The following is a 22,305-nucleotide window of genomic DNA, read 5'->3' as shown; positions in this document are numbered from 1 at the left end:
TATTGCTTCTTTAATCAGGACAACAGTTTTCAGCTGTGCAAACATAATTGCAAAAGGGTTTTCTAATGATCAATTAGCCTTTTAAATGATAAACTTGGATTAGCTAACACAACGTGCCATTGGAACACGGGAGTGATGGTTGCTGATAATGGGCCTCTGTACGCCTATGTAGATATTCCATAAAAAATCTGCCGTTTCCTGCTACAATAGTCATGTACAACATTAACAATGTCTACACTGTATGTCTGATGAATTTGATGTTCTTTTAATGGCCAAAAAATGTGTTTTTCTTTCAAAAACAAGGACATTTCTAAGTGACCCCAAACTTTTGAACGGTTGTGTATGTAAATAGGGTATTTCTGTTTAAAACCTGTTTTCACTTTGTCATTATGGATTATTGTGTGTAGATTGATGAGGGAAAAAATTATTATATCAATTTTAAAATAAGGCTGTAATGTAACAAAATGTGGAAAAGTGGGGTCTGATTACTTTCCGAATGCACTGTAAATGATGATATTTGGTCAACCAAACACAATTCAATAGTACTTTTGTAAGACAGTAAATAGCCTAATGTCAAGGCTATCTTACAAACTAATGTAACAGTATTTACTCAACCTTAAAATGAGTAACACATCCATGGCCACATTTTGAGTTCACTGTAACAATACATGTCTAATGAAAGCGTGCATGTTCAGGGTCACAGGTCTGTGGAGATCTTCACAATTGCTATAATAATCTGCACAGAATCTCAAACGGCATTGATCACTTGCACCATGTACTTTAATGTAATCTCAACTAACTGCAATCCAGGTCATTTGGTTGTGCTATTAGATCAAGCACAGTGATAACACATTAAGTTGCTGTGTAAATAAACAAAAGATCTGAAATCTTGTTCCCATTTGAACTTTGTTGTACTTTTAGATAGTTAAAAGCATAGTGATAACATATTGGGAATTCAACAAATTTGTGGCTGTCTTTTTGAGTGGGTGAAAATAGGTTTGAATCTCATTAATCAATGTATCTACCAAATATTACCCAGTTCTCCACGTTGAAATGACATGGTGTGCCCAGTGGGTTGTACTCGTGTCATCAATTAGTCGTGCTCTTGGTGACTCACCAATCCTCGCCTCTCCTGAAAGCTGCTCTAAACGCCAGTGACACACCATCAATGGCCTCGCCTCCCCTATCTCCGACCGCCCTCAGACTGTATTTCTCCGTGATGAATGAGTGATAAGGCAGACAGGGGACTGTAAATTAAAGGGTGGGTGGGTTTCCACACACACACACACACACACACACTTCAAAGCAGGCTCTGAAGGGCGGAATGTCAATCAGGTAGTCTACTTCATGACTGGGCCATTCAGTTGAGTTCATCTGGCTGTGAGATCCCTGAGGATGTACAGTGGCAAGAAACAGTATGTGATCAATTTGGAAATACCTGTGTCTCAGCATAAATTGGTCATACAATTTCATCTGATCTTCATCTAGGTCAAAACAATAGAGTCTGCTTAAACTAATAACACACGAACAATGATACGTTTTCATGTCTTATTGAACACACCATGTAAACATTCACAGTGCAGGGTGGAAAAAGTATGTGAACCCTTAGATTTAATAACAGTTTGACCCTCCTTTAGCAGCAATAACCTCAACCAAACGTTTTCTGTAGTTGCGGATCAGACTTGCACAACGGTCAGGAGGAATTTTGGACCATTCCTCTTTGCAAAACTGTTTCAATTCAGCAATATTCTTGGGATGTCTAGTGTGAACTGCTCTCTTGATGTCATGCCACAGCACCTCAATCGGTTTGAGGTCAGGACTCTGACTAGGCCACTCCAGAAGGCGTATTTTCTTCTGTTGAAGCCATTCTGTTGTTGATTTACTTCTGTGTTTTGTGTTGTTGTCCTGTTGCATCACCTAACTTCTTTTGAGCTTCAATTGGCAGACAGATAGCCTAACATTCTCCTGCAAAATGTCTTGATAAATTTGGGAAATCATTTTTCTGTCGATGATAGCAAGCTGTCCAGGCCCTGAGGCAGCAAAGTAGCCCCAATCCATGATGCTCCCTCCACCATACTTTACAGTTGGGATGAGGTTTTGATGTTGGTGTGCTGTGCCTTTTTCTCTCCACACATAGTGTTGTGTTCCTTCCAAACAACTCAACTGTAGTTTCATCTGTCCACAGAATATTTTGCCAGTAGCGCTGTGGAACATCCAGGTGCACTTTAGACGTGCAGCAAACTTTAGACGTGCAGCAATGGTTATTTTGGACAGCAGTGGCTTCTTCTGTGGTGTCCTCCCACGAACATCATTCTTGTTCAGCGTTTTACGCATCGTTGACGCGTCAACAGAGATGTTAGCATGTTCCAGAGATTTCTGTAAGTCTTTAGCTGACAGGATTAGGATTCTTCTTAACCTCGTTGAGCATTCTGCGCTGTGCTCTTGCAGTGATCTCTGCAGGACGGCCACTCCTAGGGAGAGTAGCAACAGTGCTGAACTTTCTCCATTTATAGACAATTTGTCTTACCATGGACTGATGAACATCAAGGCTTTTAGAGATACTTTTGTAACCCTTTTGTAACCAACATCTCCAATCTCATCTCACTGATTGGACTCCAGGTTAGTTGACTCCTGACTCCAATTATCTTTTGGAGAAGTCATTAGCATAAGGGTTCACATACTTTTTCCAACCTACACTGTGAATGTTTAAATGATGTATTCAATAAAGACAAGAAAAATGTTTGTGTCATTAGTTTAAGCACACTGTTTGTCTATTGTTGTGACTTAGATGGAGATCAGATCAAATTTAATGACCAATTTATGCAGAAATCCAGGTAATTCCAAAGGGTTCACATACTTTTTCTTGCCAATGTATGTCACTTTAGTGACGAGGACCCGAGGAGTGACAAAAACAAGTGTTCCGTTAATATGTATTGAGAGCACAGGCAGGGTGGAGAGACAGGGTTTGCTGTGCTGCCATAGTGTGGTGGTTTGACTTGTGCTCTGGTGATAGGTCTATACTTGAGTTTTTTATGCAACATTCTGCAGTTTTTACTTCTTTCTCATGGCTTTCTTGGCTCAGATAGCATGGCGTCTCCTTATCCTTACCCTTTACACCCATCATAACCTCTCTCTGTCAAGACTGCATGTGCCCTCCAATTTTAATCATAAATATATCCGAAGGGTGAGTATGATGACACACCTAGCTAGCGTGTGCACATTATTTTTGACCCTGTTTTTTTCTTTTGGCATGGCTTCCAGAATGGATTTGATTGATTTCTCGAGGCCATCAAAGGGAGATGGAGACACCTGGATGGAGACCTTCCAGAAATGCCTATCAAATCACTCTGGGTGTTCTTATTTCAGACAAGCTTGTCTGGCTTACGATATGTGACCTTATGGCTCCATCTTTTTTGTTTTTTTGGATACGTTTTTGGAACGTGTGTGCATGTTTGTGTGTGCATTGTTCTCAAAATCTGCTGTTACATGATGCAAAGTAAAGCTTCACCAAATGAGAGGAGAGGAGAGGAGAGGAGAGGAGAGGAGAGGAGAGGAGAGGAGAGGAGAGGAGAGGAGAGGAGAGGAGAGGAGAGGAGAGGAGAGGAGAGGAGAGGAGAGGAGAGGAGAGGAATATGAATGATGGTTCAGCGGGTCTGGCCTGCCAGCCCAGTGCTCTCTGTCTCTCTGTTTGGGTTAGATCAACAGCACAGAACCAAGGGAGGGACAGTATTACGCTGCACTGCTGTGAGGTCCTTCAATCATACAACACAGAGCTGTTATTAAGATATAATCAAATTCAGAATCACCTTTATTCACCAAGTACATTTACACATATCCAGAATTTGCCTTAGTGAGAAAGTGCTGCCAGCAATAGACAATATACAAACACAATAAAGACACATAGACATCATAAAGAATATACAATATTGGAACAGTAAACATAAAACATACAACTCTGGAGTATAGGCTGATTACAGTGGGAATATACAATTTACTGAGGGGATATACATTATATATATATAAACAAAGGTATGTGGACACCCCTTCAAATTAGTGGATTCTGTTGCTGGCAGGTGTTTAAAATCGAGCACGCAGCCATGCAATCTTCATAGACAAACATTGGCAGTAGAATGGCCTTACTGAAGAGCTCAGTAACTTTCAACTTGGCACCGTCATAGGATGCCATCTTTCCAACAAGTCAGTTCGTCAAATTTCTGCCCTGCTAGAGCTGCCCCGGTAAACTGTAAGTGCTGTTATTGTGAAGTGGAAACATCAAGGAGCAACAACGGCTCAGCCATGAAGTGGTAGGCCACACAAGCTCACAGAACGGGACTGCCGAGTGCTGAAGCGTGTAGCTTCACTCTGTCCTCGGTTGCAACACTCACTTCCGAGTTCCAAACTGCCGGTGGAAGCAACGTCAACACAAAAACTGTTCGTCGGGTGCTTCATGAAATGTGTTTCCATGGCTGAGCATCCACATACAAGCCTAAGATCACCATGCGCAATGCCAAGCGTCGTCTGGAGTGGTGTGAAGCTCGCTGCCATTGGACTGTGGAGCAGTGGAAACGCATTCTCTGGAGTGATGAGTCACACTTCACCATCTGGCAGTTTGACGGACGAATCTGGGTTTGGCGGATGCCAGGAGCACGCTACCTGCGCGAATGCATAGTGCCAGCTTTAAAGTTTGGTGGAAGAGGAATAATGGTCTGGGGCTGTTTTTCATGGCTCGGGCTAGGCCCCTTAGTTCCAGTGAAGGGAAATCTTAATGCTACAGCATACAATCACATTCTAGATGATTCTGTGCTTCCAATAGTTTGGGGAAGGCCCTTTCTTGTTTCAGCATGACAATGCCCCCATGCACAAAGCGAGGTCCATACAGAAATGGTTTGTCGAGATTGGAGTGGAAGAACTTGACGGGCCTACAGAGAGCCCTGACCTCAACCCCATCGAACACCTTTTGGGATGAATTGGAACGCCGACTGCGAGCCAGGCTTAATCGCCAAACATTAGTGCCCGACCTCACTAGTGCTCTTGTGGCTGGCAGAATGGTAGCAAGTACCCGTTCCAACGTCTAGTGGAAAGCCTTCCCAGAAGAGTAGAGGCTGTTATAGCAGCAAAGGCGGGACCAACTCCATATTAATGCCCATCATTTTGGAATGAGATGTTCGAAGAGCAGGTGTCCACATACTGTTGGTCATGTAGTGTATCTAAAAGGCTTGATTCTGCAGACATACTATACTTGAGGCATTGTTCATTCAGATAGGAGGGAAAGGCCAGTGCCAGTTGCGCACTGCAACATCACCCACATTACAATCTGAGCGGAGGCAGACAACATTTTGAAACTATTTAAACATCAACTTAATTGTTTAAAATCTGGACCATTTTCTTGGTCATTTTATGAGGTATGTCTTACCTTGTTCCAACCATAGGAATGTTAAGGGGATTGTTTTATAAAGACATCTTCATATGCCATTGAAACCAGTATTTATCTTATGTTCTGAACTTTCTTTGATGTCCAGCAGCCAAAGACACACTCCTAGTCCTATTAACAACCCACGCTTGTTGTTGCATCTTTAGATCTTCCCTCTTTCTACATTTCTGAAGTATATTTTCATCGCTGTCATTAAAAAACACTCACATTTGCGGTGCACTTTTGACAACAGTGTTTTCCGGCTAATTGCATTTTGGGACATTATATCCTACTGCCATGTGCGCATTGCTGCACTTTTAATGTGAAGAAACAGCCTACTAGTTTATCAACATTTAAGCTAAACGTTCTTATCTGTTGCATCAGCCTACTTGGTTTTAAAATATTTGTTTTATGTACAGGGATTGTATTAATTTGGATCTATCGCGTTCCACAACTGTCCCAGAGTATGTTTGGAATATTTAATTTAATAGAATAGGTCAACTTTTGTACTATTGGGGATATTAGATTGACATACTGGATTGGCTAGTGCTTTTTCTGTTCGTTACACATCTTTTGTTGGTTGACGAAAAGTAAATGTGGACAGTTGTTCTAACATCTTCAACATGCCCCTCAGAATTCAATAAGAAGGAAATCAAATGTGAGTGAGAGGTGCTTCGGATCACGGCGTATTGCAGCCGGGAGAAGGGAATTATAATTATTATATTCAGCCCAAGGGCACAATGGCCAAAGTGGCCGTAAGGCATGCATTTTTTTAGCAGGCATTATGGCCGTCGATGCCGCCGGGAAATTCGAGTCCTGTACTTATGACTTAGGGGTTAGAAGCTGTTCTCGGTCTCATCGTCGTCGGTGATCAGGCCTACCACTGGCATGTCATCAGCAAATTTAATGATGATGTTGGAGTCGTGGGCAGCCACTATATAAGCAGAGGGAGGGATGCTGCTGTGGCGAATATATACAGGTCATATACAGTGTTTTGTGGATGTGTACATAGTGCAAGGTAGTACTGGTACTGGCATACTGTAGGTAGTACACTGATACAAAGGGTTGATAGGTAACCTGAATAGATGCATTATGTCCCACAAACTTGCCATAGGCACAGCATAGCTTGTTCGCCGTTTTTGTCTTGAATGATTAATGCATAGCATTAACTATGGCAGATATTGTCTGTAAAAAGTCCAGAGATTGGATGCTTGCGTGTGTGTGTGTGTGTGTGTGTGTAAGGGAATGAGGACTAGCTTCCAAAAGAGGGTGTGGCCTCACCCCTGGCTAACCCTAGCTCTAACTGCTTCCACACCCTTTACTACTGCTGCCAGACCACTATAAAGTAACCCCTATGTCTCCTTCTTACCTCTTCCTGTTCCCTCTGTCAAACAGAAGCAAGACGTTCTCAACCAAGTAAGCCACACCCACTGCTGGGGGTCTGCATGATCTGTGGTTTCTGTGTATACATGTACGCTACAGACTGCATGTAACATGTAACATACTTAACCCTATATCATCAGAGGCACCAAGGCAAAGGTCAAAGGTTAGAGGTCAGAAACCTGTGGTTTCAGTGTCTAACACTACAGAATGCATGTAGTATACAGCACATAACCCTATCCCATCAGACACCTATAGCATGATGTACTACAGTACTCATAATGCTCTCTGACACAGTCAGGTGAAGTGCTTCAGTTTGCCAGCTATGTGTCTTTGTGATGCTCAACTTCCCAACATGTATCAACAGTGTTTCCATAACAGAGGAATGTTGATGTGCCGCTTTTTCTCTTTTTCATTTGTTTTTCAACCGCAAGGCTAATGGCACTGATCACTGTGTGAATGCCAGTTCAGACAACCTCATGCTGTTTCTGTAAAGGTATCTGCCCTGAGTAATCTCTGTCAATTATTTTACTCTGTCTGCTTGCTGATAAAGTGAGTCAGGATTGTTTCTGTGTACTGTCTGTATGCCTTTTACCTTTGAAGGTTTATACTAATATTACACTTTTAAAGGCTAAAACCACAGCCAGCGCCCCATCCTGTCTGAAATCCATGAAATCAACTGATTTATGTTTTCTCCAAATTGGCCATTTCCAGTCTCCTCTCAACCCTAAAGCTTTCTTCAAAAAAGGCACAAAGCAATAAGTGTTATCATCATGCTCTGTCTGTGTTGTAGAGAGATGATTGAATACGACATATCTAAAACACAATACTGCAGACCATCAATAAAACTTCCAGCATACAGGCAAACAACTTTTCTAAAGGTTTCATTCCTTTTATATACTGAAACAGATTATTTCTACTGCAAAAGTATGTGGTTTACAACACTTCACAGGTGTTGCCTTCCCACATAAAGAAATGAGGGACCAGGAGGCAAAAAAGTATGGTGATAGTCTTTTACTCAATGTCACCATCGTGTACTTTTTTGCTAACCAGACTCTGTTGTTTACAATATTTATATCCAAGGTATCTGACTCTTCTTTTTCTCTATCTCTCTATCTCTCCATCCATCCGTGTGTGAGCAGCCCATAGACTATGAGGGTTTCCAGCTCTTCATGACCACATACCTGGAGAACGACATCCCTGAGGAGCTGTGTCAGCACCTGTTCACCTCCTTCAAGAGCAAGACAGGGGGCTGCTCTCCTGAGGTGCCCCGCGCTGGAGCAGGACTGCTGGGTGAGTAGTGGCCTCCCTCAACCTGGTGGTGATTTACTCTGGCTGGGACTGGTGAGAACCTGGGTCGTGTTCAGTAGGGCAGTAGGGTTTATTTTTTGTGTTCTTATTGGAGAAGTTCAGGTAATACCTTCCCGTTCCAAATTATTTCTCAATGTTTTCTCCCTATTGAACATGACCCTGGTAGATATCAACAGTGTCTTTCCTGGCCCTCAAACGTTTTTGGGATGGAGTTAGGCTAAATCGTTGGTGTACTATTGTATGCATCTCCGAAATTAGATTCCCTCGCAGGTTAATGCTTGTCTCAGGCAGAGTGTCCCTCTGCTACAGATTGTAGTCAAGGGAGTTAGTTGTAGTCTGCACTCACAAATTCCTCAAAACACTTTCCAAAAAAATACACAATGCAAACACTGCTGCTTTACTTGCCATGACAGATCCTTCAGGAATACACACACACACACACACACACACACACACACACACACACACACACACACACACACACACACACACACACACACACACACACACACACACACACACACACACACACACACACACACATGTTCATGTACCATTTGATTGAACTGATTAAGCGTAAAGTGGTGCTGGAGTGGCCACAAACAACGCTATCTAGTGGTTTAGGTTCATTACTTCCACTGCACCTGGACAGCTTTTAAACTGTGTGTCCTCCTCCACCATATGGGTTTATATATGGGCTCTATCAGCCTGCCTGGCTGTCCCTCACTGATGAACAGCTGAACACTAGGGGACAGATGGGAGGAATCTTACCCCTCTCCAAATGGAAAGATGGAGGGATTTGCATACGAGCCCACCCAACCATCTGAGATGGAGAGATGGAGCGAGAGAGAGAGGGGGGAGAGGTGGTGTTACTCCTGAGCCTCTTCATTTGATCAGATGTGGAGAAGAAGAAAAAGGACACAGCCTACACTGCCATCTGGTGTTTGATCTCTCTACTAACCTCCGTGGGTGTGCAGAAATGAGAGGATCAGATAGATAGATACACATTTACCCAGCTAGTGTCTGTCTTTCCCTGAAGACTTGTTTTCCTAATATGACTGTGTCTGTCTGTCTGTCTGTATCTCTCTGTCTCTCTCGCTCTCACTCTCTCAATTCAATTCAAGGGGCTTTATTGGCATGGGAAACATATGTTAACATTGCCAAAGCAAGCGTTGTTTATCCATCTTCCCATCCCCTTTCTCATTATCTCTCTCACACTATTTTCTCTCCTCTCTCTCTCTCTCTCTCTCTCTCTCTCTCCTTTCCTCTCTTTCTCGCTCTCGCTCTCGCTCTCCCTCTGTCAGAGTCCCATCATGGTTTTATCATTCAGGACCAGAGAGGCTTGCGTTTCCTTGCCTGGATCAATCTCCCAGTCCCCAACAAAAAGAGACAGGGAGAAATAAGTGTTTCTAGTGTGTTGTTGACACTATTCTTCACTCCTATGTCTTGATATAAGGTCTATTTTGTTGTGTGTTGGGCAGGTAGGGGCCACAGTTCTCTAATAGGTTGATATTCTGCTTTCCTCTCAGGGCCAAACAGACGATCTGTCTTTCTTTTATGACTTTCATGACTTCCTGTCCTGTCTTTCCTTGCCTACAGCACCAGTAGAGGGTTTTACTATACGGGCCAATAGGAACCTGCTTCATTAATGATCCTCATGACCCTAGCAATGCACTGGTTAGAAGAATGTGTTGTTGTTTGACTATAGACAAGGTCCCATAATTTGTCAATAGTCATTGAAGCACTAGTCTGCTCCTTTAGACTACTGCAACCTCTAATCTGCTTTGCCTTTTTATATTGCTTTCTCTTCGCTTTAAAATGTCACCAGCTACATTTTTACTTTATTTTATTATAGAGTTTTATTGAATTGGAAATGTTTTGAATTTTGCCATGGCTATAAATAGAATCCACCCTCATATTGCCAGACATTTCTATATATATCTGACTCCTTCTCCTTCCCCTTTAACACAGCCTATATCACACTCCTTCTGTTTCCCCTTTAACACAGCCTATATCACACTCCTTCTCCGGGATCAAAATCGACAACATCTGGTGAAGCTGGAGCACGCCAAATTCAAATTACAAAATTGTAATACTAAACATTCATGAACATACAAGTGTCCTACATCATTTAAAAGCTTAACTTCTTATTAATCCAATCGTGTTGTCAGATTTCAAAAAGGCTTTACGGAGGAAGCATACCATGCGATTATCTGAGGACAGTGCCCCGCATACAAAAGCATGAAAAACATTTTCCAAACCAGCAGAGGCGTCACAAAAGTCAGAAATAGCGATAAAATAAATCACTTACCTTTGAAGATCTTCCTCTGTTTGCAATCCCAAGGGTCTCAGCTACACAACAACTGGTTGCTTTGTTAGATAAAGTCCTTCTTTATATTCCAAAAAAGTCAGTTTAGTTGTCGCATTTGATTCAGTAATCCACCCGTTCCACTAGTTCAACATGCATACAAAGGAATCCCAAAAATTACCAATAGACTTCGTCCAAACAAGTCAAACAACGTTTCTAATCAATCCTCAGGTACCCTAATATGTAGATAAATGATAAAATTTAAGACAGAATGTAGTATGTTCAATACCGGAGATAAATAACGAGGTGCGTGCCCTCATCCACGTGCGCCATAAGACTACAGTCAGAATGAGAGACACCTTGAAAAACTACAACTACTAATTCATTTTTCAAAAAACAAACCTGAAACCCTTTCTAAAGACTGTTGACATCTAGTGGAAGCCATAGGAACTGCAATCTGGAAGCTATTTATTTGTATATCCCATAGACAAGCATTGTAATAAACAGTGATCTCAACAACAACAAAAAAATCTGGATGGATTTTCCTCGGGCTTTCACCTGCAATATCAGTTCTGTTATACTCACAGACATTATTTTAACAGTTTTAGAAACTTCAGTGTTTTCTATCCAATGCTACTCTCCTTCTGTTTCCCCTTTAACACAGCCTATATCGCACTCCTTCTCCTTCCCCTTTAACACAGCCTATATCGCACTCCTTCTCCTTCCCCTTTAACACAGCCTATATCGCACTCCTTCTGTTTCCCCTTTAACACAGCCTATATCACACTCCTTCTGCTTCCCCTTTAACACAGCCTATATCACACTCCTTCTGCTTCCCCTTTAACACAGCCTATATTACACTCCTTCTGCTCCCCTTTAACACAGCCTATATCACACTTATTCTGGTGCATTTCTCCTCCCTTCCTCTATTTCACATCCTCTCACTTTATCTGTCTTGCTTTTCTTGCCCTGATGTGTCTGCAGAACCACGTTCCATTGATGCAGGCATCTCTATACAGACTGAAGTGGCCTGTGCCCCCATAACAGGTACCACTGCAGGACAACAGAGAAATGTTTAGATAGCCCTACTAATACTCATGGTCCAGCTACTGTCTGTCAACAGTGTTTGACTGCTGTTATAAAGTGACTTGTGATCTGTGTTTTGGAGCAGGTGACATGATAGTAGTCTGTACCATGGCTCAGTGGAATTTCGTTTGTTGTAAACTGTTGTTTTGTGTGTGGAGTATATCTCACCTGACTTTTCTTGTTTCATCTGTACCATCCTTGTTATTGTTGTGAAAAATGAAAAAGAAATGTCCCGTTTTTGGTTGTTGTGAAATGCTGAAACTTTTTCTATTTGTCATTTTGAATCTCTCTTCGTGACCCATGGTTGGAAAGTGAGGTATCTTTACTTTGTGTATTTTGTTGTGTGGCTTAATCCTCAATGCTAAATGTCTGCTTCTGTAAACACAACTGTTTGCAAATTAATGAGTCCACTGCCTACCTGTCTTGCTTTATCTTTCCTGAAATCATCTTTCCCCCTTATCTCCCCTTCTCTGTCTTCTAGGAATGAATGGGAAGAGCATCCTGACAGCAATGGGCCGGCACACTCCAGAGCATTCCACTGTGATGGCCACATGTTCAGGTGCCGTGTCTACCTCTCCCTGCTCCTCCCGTTCCTCCTCACAGCGCTCTGGGACAGGGGCCCACACACCCAGGGGTTCCTACCACTCACCTGCCTGCACCCAAGCCAAACTCTCCACAGGTAGCAGTAGTAATGCTCTGACACCCACCCCAGCCAAGTCCCCAGCCTCCCCTCGCCTCTCCCCAGGTAAATACCTTGTTCAGGTGCTGTAGGCAATTACACTGTTTTCCTGGAAAAGTTGTGACGCATGCTGTATTAGACTATGGTATTGCCGTAAACAATGAATTCCAATGACATCAATGTTAGAGAAATGTTGTGCCTGGAACATTACTAATGCCACAGCACTAAAATACACTACATGACCAAAAGAATGTGGACACCTGCTCCTCGAATATCTCGTTCCAAAATCATTAATATGGAGTTGGTACCCCCTATGCTGCTATAACAGCCTCCACTCTTCTGGGAAGGCTTTCCACTTGATGTTGGAACACAACCGGGAACACAGCCGTAAAAGCACTAGTGACGTCAGGCACTGATGATGGCCGATTAGACCTGGCTCGCAGTCAGAGTTCCAATTAATCCCAAAGATGTTTGATGGTGTTGAGGTCAGGGCTCTGTGCAGGCCAGTCAAGTTCTTTGACACCAATCTCAACAAACCATTTCTGTATTGACCTCACTTTGTGCACGGGGGCATTGTCATGCTGAAACAGGAAAGAACTTTCTTCAAATTGTTTCAAGTTGGAAGCACAGAATCGTCTAGATTTATCTTCACTGGAACTAAGGAGCCGAGCACGAACCATGAAAAACAGCCCCAGACCATTATACCTCCTCCACCAAACTTTACAATTGACACTATGCATTCAGGCAGGTAGGGTTCTCCTGGCATCCGCCAAACCCAGATTCGTCTGTTGGACTGCCAGATGGTGAAGTGTGATTCATCACTACAGAGAACGCGTTTCCACTGCTCCAGAGTCCAATGGCGACAAGCTTTACACCACTCAAACCAACACTTGGCATTGTGCATGGTGATCTTAGGCTTGTGTGCGGCTGCTCAGCCATGGAAACACATTTCTGTGAGCTTGTGTGGACAACTACTTTGCGGCTGAGGAGTTGTTGCACCTAAACGTTTCTACTTCACAGTAACAGCACTTACAGTTGACCGGGGCAACACTAGCAGGGCAGCAATTTGACAAACTGACTTATTGGAAAGGTGGCATCCTATGACAATGAATGTCACTGAGCTCTTCAGTAAGAACATTCTACTGCCAATGTTTGTCTATGGAGATTGCATGGCTGTGTGCTCAATTTTATACACCTGTCAGCAACGGATGTGGCTGATATAGCCGATTCCACTAATTTGAAGGGTTGTCCACATACTTTTGTACTGATTATCACTCACAGCAAGGCATTTTAGCTAGCAGTTTGATAAAATGTGCTGGTTAATATTGTCTGAGCTGTGGCCATTGGTTTCTGTTAGCTCAATACTTTGCATGGCAATGTAGGGCATGTGTATTGGTAGCTAACTACGCTTTACCAGCTTTATACAGGCTATGATATTTATTGGATTTGATTTATGTGTCTATCACATCATATCACCATATCCATATCACCATGCCATATCACATTTCAATCTGCCATGTTGCTTAGTCATGCTCATGGTCATTGCTGTATGACATCCCCATCATCCATTGATCTCTTGTTACATTACATCCATAGAGAGGATCAGAGCGGAGAAGTTGAGGAGTCCGTCACCCCAGAAGGGCTCCCCCTTACCCTGCCCCCAGGTGGTGTTTCTGAAGGACATCGTGTGTTACCTGTCCCTGCTGGAGAGGGGCACACCAGAGGACAAGCTGGAATGTAAGTTATAGGGGTTGGTTGGAGGCAAGTTTGTAATGACTTGTGAGGGTCATGTGGAGTCAAGGTGTGTCCCTCAACCACTCAGAAAGACATCCTACCATAATTTGCGAGGATTAGTCAAATTCATTCATTCAGGTAATACACTCAAAAAAAATCCTGGGTAAATATTGAACAGAACACAAGCTGGGTGATTTTGACCCAGCCAGTTAGGTTGCGTGAATAACACAACAGGTTGGGTTTTCAGTTGGGTTTTTATTCACTTTCATACTGAGTTGACCCCACAGCTGAGTCTTTTTTTAATGGAATAGGTTATTTTCAGGAGGCGTGGCCTATTAGGGGAGTGGCCTTCAGATGGTTTTATGGGGCCACATGTGAGAGTAAATGTAATTCCTGCTCAGGTTGTTTGTACAATGCAAATGAATATTTTTGCAATAAAATTACAACAGTGGGATATGCATACACTCTTGAGGAACTCATATGTGTAAGCCTCATTAAAGCTACAAAAGTGTCAGTGTTCAACTTTATCATGTGATAACAATACAACAGACAGATAAACCAGAATGACATTTACTCTTGCGGGTGACCAAAAATAACTATCGGAAAGCTACGCCCTAATAAACCACACCTCCAGTCTTCTGATCTGACCCACTGGGTCATATTTCAATAACCCAGCATCAACAACCCAACTTCGCTCTTTTTAAAGAAAAGCACCCAACTAAGTGACGCAATGCCTGCAAACCAGCAGTTGGGTCATCCAAAAAAAAAAAACATTTTTAGATTGTACATTTAATTATTTAAGCAAATAATGTTTACAGCCATATTTCTGTGGCCAAATACAGTCGATCTGTCACACACACACAGGCACACACACACACTTGCCTACACACCTGCCTGCAGTGGCCTCAACACTCAGCAGTACAGTGTAAGTGAGTGAGTGACTGGTTGTTAGCAGTAAATCAGGAGTCAGGCTCCCCTGGGGATTAGCTCAGCACCTGTCCTTGTTAGCCCCTTGACATCCTAAGCCGTGGTGTGTCTAATAGACTTCTTTAGCATCGGGAGCTATATCTACACACCCTGACACAGCTAATCTCAGCTAACCAATTCCGACATCTCAACAACACAAAGTACATGTCACGTTCTATTACCTCCCCCTGCTTCAACACAGGAGTGGTGTCGTGTAGTGCTCTAATATTTCCCCTGCTCTCCAGAGGGGGGTCTGACTGGGAATGTTAGCGGTGCTAACAAGAACTCATTATAGCTGAATCATGGGGTCTCTTTTCTCTCTTTCCCCTCTAGTCATGTTCCGGCTGTACGACACAGATGGCAATGGAGTACTGGACAGCTCGGTAAGTCTGGCCCTCTCTCCTCTTTTCTCCTCTCCTCTTCTTCCCCTTTCTAGTCCAATTACATACCAACCTTCCCACTGGGCACACCACGTAATTTCAACGTGGGTAATATTTGGTTGAGACGTTGATCAATGAGATTACAACCTTTATTCACCCAGTCAAGAAGAGCCAAAAGTTAGTTGAATTTCCAATGTGTCATCACTAGGCTTTCAACCATCTAAAAGCACAACCAAATTCCAAAGAAAAAATGGTCAGATTTTTTGTTTAGTTGTCACCCAAATGTCTATCACTGCACTTTCAACCATTTAAAATCACAGCACATTTCAAGTGGGAATACAATGTCAGATATCTCCTTTATTTATACAACAGATTAATGTGTTACTTATCAATGTGCTTCATCTAATAGCAGAACCAAATGACCTGGATTGTAGTTGAGATTACATTAATTTAAAAGTACATGGTGCAAGTGATCAATGCCGTTCAAGATTCTGCAAAGATTATTATAGCAATTATGAAGATGTCCACAGACCTGCGACAACCTACGTATGCTATTTTGAACATGCACGCTTTATATGATTACATAAAAATACATTTATAGTTACAGTAACCTCTCCATTTCAACCAAAAATCTAGCAAATCAAACTGTAAATGCATTTTAAATAAAGTTGAATTTGATTTAGTCCTATTCTTTAGCTTCGATTTTTGGTTGAGATGGAGATGTGAATCCAACATATCAATTATCAATTTGAAAGATCTAGTTTATCTAAAAAACTGGAGGCCTCTTACACTTCAATTTGGGATGCAAAAATACTAGCGAAATGCATAGCACTCAGAATTAAAAAGGTTTTACCAGGTATTGTTCATCCTGATCAGACAGTTTTTTTACATGGACGATACATTAGAGATAATATACGACAACTACTAGAAATAATAGAACACATGAAACATCTAAGAAGCCATCCCTGGTATTTATAGCGGATTTTGATCAAATAAGACTGGATTCTATTCATAAATACCTAGATTTTTTCAATTCCAATGAGTCTCTTATAAAATAGGAAAAGGTTATGTATAGCAACCCCAAGTGTAAAATAGTAAATAGCAGTTACTTTTGATTTGTCAAGAGGAGTTAAACATGGGTGTCCGCTGTCACCATATCTATTCAATATGGCCATCGAAATGCTAGCTATTAAAATCAGATCAAATAACAACATTACAGGATTAGAAATCCAAGGCTTAAAAACAAAGGTGTCCATGTATGCTGATGACTCAAGTTTTATATTAAGTCCGATAGCTAGATTCCTGCAATGTCTCATTGAAGATCTAGATAACTTTTCTGGACTCTCTGGACTAAAACCTAATTATGGTAAGTGTACAATATTACGTATTGGATCTTAAAAAAATACACATTTTACATGACTTTGCAGTTTACCTATAAAATGGGCTGACGGTGAAGTAGACATACTTGGTATTCATATCACAAAAGACATAGAGTAAATTAACTCTCCACAATCAATTTCAATAGAAAACAAGTAAAAATGGACAAGATCCTACAACCATGGAGAGGTAAATGCCTGTCTATTTATGAAGAAATTACACTGATTAACTCCTTAGTCATATCTCAGTTTACTCACTTACTTACGGCGCTGCCTACTTATGATTATTCGTTTTTCAAATCATATGAGCAAAAAATATTTTACTTTATCTGGGACGGTAAACCAGACAAGATAAAACGTGCCTATCTATATAATGAATATGAACTGGGTGGATTGAGATTATTAAATATAAAAACGGTAAACCTCTCTCTAACCCATCTGGACAAGAGGAATACCTATGTGAGAATGCTGTTCACCGACTACAGCTCAGCATTTAACACCATAGTACCCTCCAAACTCATCATCAAGCTCGAGACCCTGGGTCTCGACCCTGCCCTGTGCAACTGGGTACTGGACTTCCTGACGGGCCGCCCCCAGGTGGTGAGGGTAGGTAACAACATCTCCACCCCGCTGATCCTCAACACAGGGGCCCCACAAGGGTGCGTTCTGAGCCCTCTCCTGTACTCCCTGTTCACCCACGACTGTGTGGCCATGCACACCTCCAACTCAATCATCAAGTTTGCGGACGACACTACAGTGGTAGGCTTGATTACCAACAACGACGAGACGGCCTACAGGGAGGAGGTGAGGGCCCTCGGAGTGTGGTGTCAGGAAAATAACCTCACACTCAACGTCAACAAAACAAAGTAGATGATTGTGGACTTCAGGAAACAGCAGAGGGAGCACCCCCCTATCCACATCGACGGGACAGTAGTGGAGAGGGTAGTAAGTTTTAAGTTCCTCGGCATACACATCACAGACAAACTGAATTGGTCCACCCACACAGACAGCGTTGTGAAGAAGGCGCAGCAGAGCCTCTTCAACCTCAGGAGGCTGAAGAAATTCGGCTTGTCACCAAAAGCACTCACAAACTTCTACAGATGCACAATCGAGAGCATCCTGTAGGGCTGTATCACCGCCTGGTACGCCAACTGCTCCGCCCACAACCGTAAGGCTCTCCAGAGGGTAGTGAGGTCTGCACAACGCATCACTGGGGGCAAACTACCTGCCCTCCAGGACACCTACACCAACCGATGTCACAGAAAGGCCATAAAGATCATCAAGGACAACAACCACCCAAGCCACTGCCTGTTCACCCCGCTATCATCCAGAAGGCGAGGTCAGTACAGGTGCATCAAAGCAGGGACCGAGAGACTGAAAAACAGCTTCTATCTCAAGGCCATCAGACTGTTAAACAGCCACCACTAACATCGAGTGGCTGCTGCCAACATACTGACTCAACTCCAGCTCACTTTAATAATGGAAATTGATGGAAATTGATCAAAAATGTATCACTAGCCACTTTAAACAATGCCACTTAATATTATGTATATACTGTACTCTATATCATCTACTGCATCTTGCCATCTTTATGTAATACATGTATCACTAGCCACTTTAAACTATGTACTTTTATGTTTACATACCCTACATTACTCATCTCATATGTATATACTGTACTCGATACCATCTACTGCATCTCGCCTATGCCGTTCTGTACCATCACTCATTCATATATCTTTATGTACATATTCTTTATCCCTTTACACTTGTGTGTATAAGGTAGTAGTTGTGGAATTGTTAGGTTAGATTACTCGTTGGTTATTACTGCATTGTCGGAACTAGAAGCACAAGCATTTCGCTACACTCGCATTAACATCTGCTAACCATGTCTATGTGACAAATAAAATTTGATTTGATAGAAAAGTTTTAATTGAACCATAAATGGATCTCAAGTAGATTATTGAGAAAAGCTCATCCATTGTTTAAAAATGGCTTTTTGCCTTTGTGCAGATTCCCATGTCTCATTTTCGATTAATTGAAAATGAAACCTTTTTCGAAGTATCTCTCTTTTTCAAACCAGCATTGCAGAGCAGGTTGCAATTTCAATTTCATCTCCCTGAAAAATAAAACAAATGTTACAACAAATACTATGTCTGAACTCAAATGTGCTGGTTGATAAAATACCTGTATTTTTGGAAAAGATGTTTGAAAAGGGAATAACAAACAAAAATATATATAATGTACATTGGAATGGTAGAGTTATGTCATTCATGCAGTTATCTTAGTTGTTGGAAAGGTCTGCTCAATCCAAGAATACAACCAATTGATTACAGCATTACCTCAAAAATGGAGGAGGCAGGTGGCAGAGGGAGGAATAAAAATAGCATAAATAGGAAAGTATACCAGTTTCATTTGAGGACCCGGATGTTGACAGCTGTGCCATACGGATTACAAAATACTTGGGAAGAGATTTTTGATGTACCGATTCTATGGTATGAGTTGATATATAAAACGATGCAAGATTCAAGAATTCATGCTTTTCAGCTTAAATTATAATTCTTTAATTCGCAATCTGTGGATTCCATTCGATTAGATAGATTCAAATTGTATGTTAAACATCACAGCATAGTTGAAAGATATATGATGCATAGAAATCCGAAGATGTTGGCCAGCAGAGATAGGTGGGATGGGCTGAGGGAAGCTGAGGGTTGGGATGTGGAATTGGTTTATTTTATTCTGAATTATTTTTTGAGGGCAGGGGGGGATTGTGGGGACGACGACTGTGGGGGGTGGGTCTCGGATGGTTGAGGGGCAGCTCTCTGGGAACTGTGGGGAGGGGGGGATCTTGGAAGGCTGGTGGCCTGGCAGTTGGGAGCTTGGGCCAGTGGCTGATAGTTCGCTGAGATCTGTCGACATGCCCTTGAGCAGGGCGTTGACCCTGGTTGCATCTGTGGGTCGCCCTGGATGTTAGTCTGTTAGATGACTGAATGTAATGTAAATGCTGAGTGGCTTCACTGCAAGTACATCGTATGTTTTAATATTCAATAAAAAACATTTTACAAAAAAAAAAGTAAAACAAACACAGATGGAACTATCCAAGCGGAATATATATCTTCTTCAAATGTTGATATTTTGTTGCTTTGACAACCAAACACAATGAAATATTACTAAATATCATTACATTTGAAATCAACCAGAGCTTGAAACCCTAGGCCTTTGTCACGTTCCTGACCTTATTTCCTTTGTTTAGTTTTTGTTTAGTTGGTCAGGACGTGAGCTGGGTGGGTATATTCCATGTTATGTGTTTTCATTGGTTTAGGGTTGTCTAACTAGCCTGATATGGTTCTCAATCAGAGGCAGGTGTTTTACGTTGTCTCTGATCGGGAACCATATTAAGGTAGGCTGTTCTCACTGTTTGTTTGTGGGTGATTGTTGCCGTGTCTGTGTTTGTTCGCCACACGGTACTGTTTTCGTTCGTTTGTTCACGTCGTTTATTGTTTTGTATTTTGTCAAGTGTTTTTTTCGTCTTCGTTTAAATAATTAAAGTATGTATTCAAACCACACTGCGCTTTGGTCCGATCCTTGCTCCTCCTCAGACGAGGAGGATTACGACGAGCGTTACAGCCTTTCAAGAAAATAGTCACACATCTTCACTTTTTTAACATTTTGTTCTGTAACAGCCTGAATAAAAAATAGATTACATTTAGATTTTGTCTCACTGGCCTACACACAATGCCCCATAATGTCAAAGTGGAATTATGTTTGAGGAAGTTTTACAAATTAATACAAAATTCAAAGCTGAAATATATTCAGTCAATAAGTATTATAACCCTTTGTTAGGGCAAGCCTAAATAAGTTCAGGATAAAAATTATTATTGCTTAACAAGTCACATAAGTTGCATGGACTCACTCTGTGTGCAATAATAGTATTTCATATTATTTTTGAATGACCTCATCTCTGTACCCCACATATACAATTATCTGTAAGGTCCCTCAGCTGAGCAGTGAATTTCAAACACAGATTCAACCACAAAGACCAGGGAGGTGTTCCAGTGCCTTGCAAAGAAGGGCATCTATTAGTAGAAGGGTACAAATCTGACATTGAAGTTATTAAATACACTTTGTATGGTGTATCAATACACCGAGTCACAACAAAGATACAGGCGTCCTTCCTAACTCAGTTGCCAGAGAGAAAGGAAACCGCTCAGGGATTTCACCAATGTCTGTGATAGGAGAAAACTGAGGATGTATCAACAACATTGTTGTTACTCCACAATACTAACCTAAATGATGGAGTGAAAAGAAGGACGCCTGTACAGAATACAAATATTCCAAAACATGCATCCTGTTAGTAAAACTGCAGAATATGAAGGTATGAATACTTTCTGAAAGCACTGTATTGTCTATTTTAGGTTAATCCTGGGTTTAATTGAAAAAAATGTCATAGCTAAGCAGGGCTGGGCTAGGTTAAAACCCTGGATGGGAGACTGAATTAATAGCTGTAGATAGATCAAATCTCCAGTAGGAGGTGCTGCCCTGCCTATTGTTTTTTTCTTCTTCTTATAGTGGATATCAAGTGACGTTGTTTTAAAGGTACAAATTCAATATACAGTACCAGTCAAAAGTTTGGACACACCTACTCATTCAAGGGTTTTTCTTTATTTTTACTATTTTATACATTGTAGAATAATAGTGAAGACCTCAAAACTACGAAATAACACACATGGAATCATGTAGTAACCAAAAAAGTGTTAAACAAATCAAAATATATTTTATATTTGAGATTCTTCAAAGTAGCCACTCTTTGCCTTGTGTGTGGATGAGGTCATTTATTATCAAGAAGACTGCCACAGTGTTGTTGTTGTTGTTGTGGTCTAATGTTTTGCCCTCTTCCTGTGTGTGTAGGAACTGGACCGCATCATCAATCAGATGGTCCACGTGGCAGAGTACCTGGAATGGGACTCTACAGAGCTGCGACCAGTAAGAATGCACACAGCCTTATGTGTCTTGTTTTCCCTGATCCCAACATGTTGGAGCGTTGGAGTAGGTTGACCTGAACAGGCTAGCTTAACTACAGTGACAAGGAAAGAATGGAACGTTACAGTATTACAATTTGGCAAGAATTTACTGGACTTTCCTCCCCCTCTCCCTGTGTTCTAGATCCTGAAGGAGATGATGGAAGAGATAGACTATGACCGAGACGGAACAGTTACTCTGGAGGAGTGGATCAGAGGAGGCCTCACCACCATCCCTCTGCTGGTCCTGCTGGGTATGGAGACGGTAAGGCACTTTGTGTGTGTGTGTGTGTGTGTGTGTGTGTGTGTGTGTGTGTGTGTGTGTGTGTGTGTGTGTGTGTGTGTGTGTGTGTGTGTGTGTGTGTGTGTGCGTAATATGATAATGGATGCCATTTAGCAGATGCTTTTATCTAAAGCAACTTGCAGTACAGTGAGTGCATACATGAGTGCATACATTTTAGTAAGTGTATGATCCCTGTGGGGAGAGAGAGAAAGTGTTTGTGTGTGTCTCTGTGAGTGCGTTTGGGGCGGCAGTTCCAAAAAATCAATTCAGAAAGATCTTTTTGTGGTGATGGATTACTTTAAAAAAAAAAGTATTATCCCTCTTTTAAGCACTCTGGTCTATCATGCCATTCTCTCCACTGATCTCTCGCTCTC

The 22,305-nt window shown here is 41.8% G+C and overlaps 1 protein-coding gene across 1 annotated transcript in view; it reads left to right on the top strand.

Moving 5' to 3' along the window:
* The window catches only part of LOC120058028 (diacylglycerol kinase beta), a 130,088-nt gene that overhangs the window by 19,276 nt on the left and 88,507 nt on the right, over positions 1 to 22,305 (top strand). The window contains exons 3-8 of the mRNA XM_039006512.1: positions 6,806 to 6,826; positions 7,933 to 8,087; positions 13,775 to 13,911; positions 15,208 to 15,257; positions 21,539 to 21,613; positions 21,794 to 21,913. Coding sequence (XP_038862440.1) covers positions 6,806 to 6,826; positions 7,933 to 8,087; positions 13,775 to 13,911; positions 15,208 to 15,257; positions 21,539 to 21,613; positions 21,794 to 21,913 — 558 coding nt within the window. The remainder of the gene's footprint in view (positions 1 to 6,805; positions 6,827 to 7,932; positions 8,088 to 13,774; positions 13,912 to 15,207; positions 15,258 to 21,538; positions 21,614 to 21,793; positions 21,914 to 22,305) is intronic.

This window comes from Salvelinus namaycush, chromosome 13, assembly GCF_016432855.1.
Source record: "Salvelinus namaycush isolate Seneca chromosome 13, SaNama_1.0, whole genome shotgun sequence".
NCBI classification, from domain to species: Eukaryota; Metazoa; Chordata; class Actinopteri; order Salmoniformes; family Salmonidae; genus Salvelinus; species Salvelinus namaycush.
The sequence above is the reverse complement of the archived record's forward strand: the minus strand, read 5'-3'. Positions and strand labels throughout refer to the sequence as shown.